This window comes from Eurypyga helias, unplaced genomic scaffold (genome assembly GCF_000690775.1).
Source record: "Eurypyga helias isolate BGI_N326 unplaced genomic scaffold, ASM69077v1 scaffold32479, whole genome shotgun sequence".
Lineage (NCBI taxonomy): Eukaryota > Metazoa > Chordata > Aves > Eurypygiformes > Eurypygidae > Eurypyga > Eurypyga helias.
The window spans coordinates 1-4,015 of NW_010274448.1; the positions used below are offsets into that span (position 1 = coordinate 1).

The 4,015-nt window shown below is 38.9% G+C and overlaps 1 protein-coding gene across 1 annotated transcript; it reads left to right on the forward strand.

Annotated features, from left to right (window-relative positions):
- Positions 1 to 869: 869 nt before the first annotated feature.
- Positions 870 to 3,753, forward strand: LOC104515732 (threonine--tRNA ligase, cytoplasmic-like; the record flags this gene model as incomplete). Its single annotated transcript, XM_010159817.1, has 4 exons — positions 870 to 1,060; positions 2,107 to 2,230; positions 3,316 to 3,437; positions 3,636 to 3,753. Coding segments are annotated over 4 exons (555 nt in total), but the record flags the coding sequence as incomplete, so codon positions are not given.
- Positions 3,754 to 4,015: the final 262 nt, after the last annotated feature.

A 4,015-nucleotide genomic window follows, 5' to 3' on the forward strand; every position in this document is an offset into this window, starting at 1 on the left:
TTGGGCCGTGGGGGTGTTGGAAGATGCCGCCTCCTGCTTGCTGTCTGTTGTACTGCTGCAGCTCATCTCTCTGAAGTATTCTACCTGGCGTTACAGTTACTCCTTTTCGCCTTATTTCTTATTTCACCGAAGTTTGCCATGAAGTGACTTTGTTACTTGTTACACGAAGTTATCCTGTTGTAATGAGAGAGCGGCTCAGATTTTCATACTGGCTCCTTTCACCGTGCCTTAGTTTGCACCGGGAGGTAGGCAGCAGGTCTCTGGGGTGAGGAAAGCCTGCGTAAGGTACCGTCTTTTCTGCCTTCGTGGTGGGTAAACACAGATCACTCAGTGCACAGGGACAGCCAGCTGCTGGCCGGTGCCAATCCTGTGCCAGCTCTATAGCTGTATAACCTTGGTTGTGCCCAGGCTGATGTCATTATATGACGTGTAGACTGGAGTCGGTTCCTGTCTGAGTGGCTCAAAGTAAGCATGTTCCCTTCGTTCATTGACCTAATAAGAAGAATCTATTTAGATGCTGAACTTCTACAGTCTTTTCAAGTTGATTTTTGTCCTTGTGTAGCTTATTAAACAGGTGTTTAATAAACTGTGTAGTAGCTTATTAACGTACATGTGTCTTACTAAGCAGGTATACAGGGATACATTTCAAAGTAATAATTTTCATTAAGCTGAAGTCTTATAACATTACTGTATAGCTAATACTACATAATCTGTAATAATAATGATTATTTGTTATATATATTACAGATATAGACATGGTCACATAGCTGCTTGTGAAAAAAGTATCCATTCTGTTTGCATTCTTGACATAATTTGATATTAACTTAGATTATTGATTTTTTCCGTTCTCCCTTTTTTATTATATATAGCTGAATCCCTGGCCTGCATTTATCAATGAGCGTTTAGAGATGTACAATAAACTTAAAGCTGAACATGATGCACTCCTTGCAGAAAGAGCTGCAAAGGACAGTAAACCCATTAAAGTTACATTACCTGATGGCAAGCAGGTTGATGCTGAATCCTGGAAGACGACTCCTTATGAAATCGCTTGTGGAATTAGGTATGATTCCATTCTGTGATGCACTCAATCATTTTCAGGCAGCTTAGTGTCTGCAGGTTGTGGCTGTGAGGGTACAGGTAACCTATAATTTCTCTCTTAGTCATTTATCTCAGCTCTTCTCAAGGCATCTTATATATAATAAACTGGGGGTAACCAGTAGAGTTCTAGTTTTAGAGTCTATTATTTTTGCCTTATAAAGATACAGTTTCTAAAACTAAATAAGAATATAATTGAGATCTTTTAGACGCACATTACTTGCATATTTTTCCCCACAAGTACTGCTATTGCACTAAGAACTAATTTGCTAATAAATTTACTCTATCAGATGGAATATTACCACATGCAAACTAGTTTGCGTTGACGTGGGAAGGATGACTGCTGGGCGATACTTCAGTTGATTTCAGAGAGAGTTAATACTATGCGTATCTTTCACTTAACTGCATTTTTACTTGCATGGGAGATACCCATCAGAAAGAGCATTGCACATCTCCAGGTTGCTGTGGAGTAGACTTGAACAATGCCTGCTGGACACCCTAACTGTTAAAATTACAAGAACTAGATGATTTCCTAGAGGTGAAATGCCATTTTTGTTTCATGCTTAGGTGCCATGTCATTAGAATCTTCTTGGCTTTTGTGATTTGGGATCAAGGAAAGGGTTTTTTGCCTAGTGGAAGCAAAACTGTGAAGTTACTACATCAGAAATGGTATTTGATAATTTTTAAAAGAGAAGCTCTGTCTTTTATTGCAATAGGATTTTGGAGTCAAGTTAGTACTTTGAGGTGGCTGCCTCGAAGACATTCATGTTAATGTATGAATGTCAAGTATACAGCACAGTTTTCTTCCATCATCTTTGAGGTATGAGTAGGATTTTCTTAGCTGTTCAAGACCGGCTGAACTGCTTTTTTATTTGGAATTTATTTATGACATTGTACCCACTTTGAGAACTCCTGAAACTCTTATTCAACATGGAGGGCAAATTTGGGGAACTTCTGATTGCTGTAAAGTTACTTCTGCTTGCTGTAGAATACCCTGTGTTTATTCTCTAGTCAGGGCTTAGCTGACAACACTGTTATTGCTAAAGTGAACAAGATGGTTTGGGATCTAGACCGTCCTTTGGAGGAGGATTGTACCCTGGAGCTGCTTAAGTTTGAAGATGAAGAGGCTCAAGCAGTGAGTATATTCTACCAAAATTTGTTTGCCCTTGGATTTGCATTAAACTCTGCCTTGGGTAGTTATTTGCATCTTTGCTGTGTTCAGAAGATGAAGAGGAGAGAACAAGTTTGCTGTGTAGGTGCATCTGCATTTTCTAGTAGTTCCTTACAAGGGAGTTGCAGTACTGCAGGTAATGTGCATTCTGCTGTGTATTTGCAGCCAAGTCTGCTAGCAATTGCTGTAGTTAGTCTGTTCTCATTAAAATTTTTTATTTGCAACCTTCATGTTAAGTAGGTCTCTTTCAGCACTGACTTTGAAAACAGTACTGACTACAAAAGTACTGTCTATGTACAATCATAAACCTGAGTAGGCTGCTCTTTTACTTTGTACATGCAAATGTCTGTGCTTTATTTTGGCTACTCATTCAGATAAATGTGCATATCCAGTAAATTTGTAAATGCTGTCCTTAGAAAAAATTATTTGGTACAAGAAGCTGTCATTCAAACTCATCACAGAAGTCTTGCATTCAGACTTGGGGTTTTCATATTGACTAAATGATGGCTTCTGTGAGACTGACGTTTTCTGGTCTGTGCAAATAAAAACAGACGGAGTCTTATAGATTAGGTTTTAATTTGTCAAAATTTCAGGTGTACTACTAGCTGAAGTGTAGTTTTTGACTTTATGAACTGTTCTGCTTCAGTGCAGCATTTCCCATGAACAAAATCTTCAGATTGGGATCATAGCCTTCTGCTGACAGTGCACCTCTTGGGCTTTTGCAGAGCAGATTGATTGAAGTGCATAGAAAGAAGTTTCTGAATTAAGTTCCTCTGTTCTTGACAATAATTGAATCATTTCAACAATGGTTGAATGTAAGAATTATTTGCTACCAGGCTGTAAACAATATTCCGGTGTTACCTTTTGGAATTACTGGTGCTTAGGATCAGAGTGTTGGCTGGGCAGGTCACTTCTGTTCCACAGACTACTCTGATGTGCGATCTGCATCAGGTATCCTTAAAAACAAGATTTTTCAGAAAAGGTTTTAAACTAAATACTTAGAAATGCATTGTGCGTGTTCAGACTGATCCTGCTTTTCCTTCCACTAGGTATATTGGCACTCAAGTGCTCACATAATGGGCGAAGCTATGGAGCGAATCTATGGTGGTTGTTTGTGCTATGGCCCACCAATAGAAAACGGATTTTATTACGACATGTTCCTTGAGGAAGGGTAGGGTTTATATTCTTTTATTTTTTAGGAGCTGGGGTGGTGGCATTCACAGCAGACATGGAACAGAGTCATCTGCACTACAGCAGTTTGGTTTGTTCTTTGCAGTGTGCCCCATCCACCAGCTAGTGCATTGCAACCCAGGTCAGAAATTGCAAGTGAAAGCAAGATTGATTCACTTTTTGTGTGTGTTTATTTTAGGGGTGTATCAAGTAATGACTTCTCTGCTTTGGAAACCTTATGCAAAAAGATAATGAAGGAAAAACAAGCCTTTGAAAGACTGGAAGTTAAGAAGGAAACACTACTTGAAATGTTTAAGGTAGACTGTTTCACAAGGTTGTTTCTAGCATTGTGCATTTATTATTTAAGTATTTGTAACTTAAGCCACATATTTGTTCTGTGAGTGTTAGAGAAGGTCTATCAAATTAACTCTTTAAGGTGATAAGTTCTTATAAGCTCACCTGTGATATTTAAGAAAAACATTAGCAAAGGTGTAATTCTTAGATTCTTGGGAATGTGCATGTTGTGCTTTAACTTTTGAAGTGCCACATAGCAGCTTGCTCACCTCCCCCCCCTCCTCC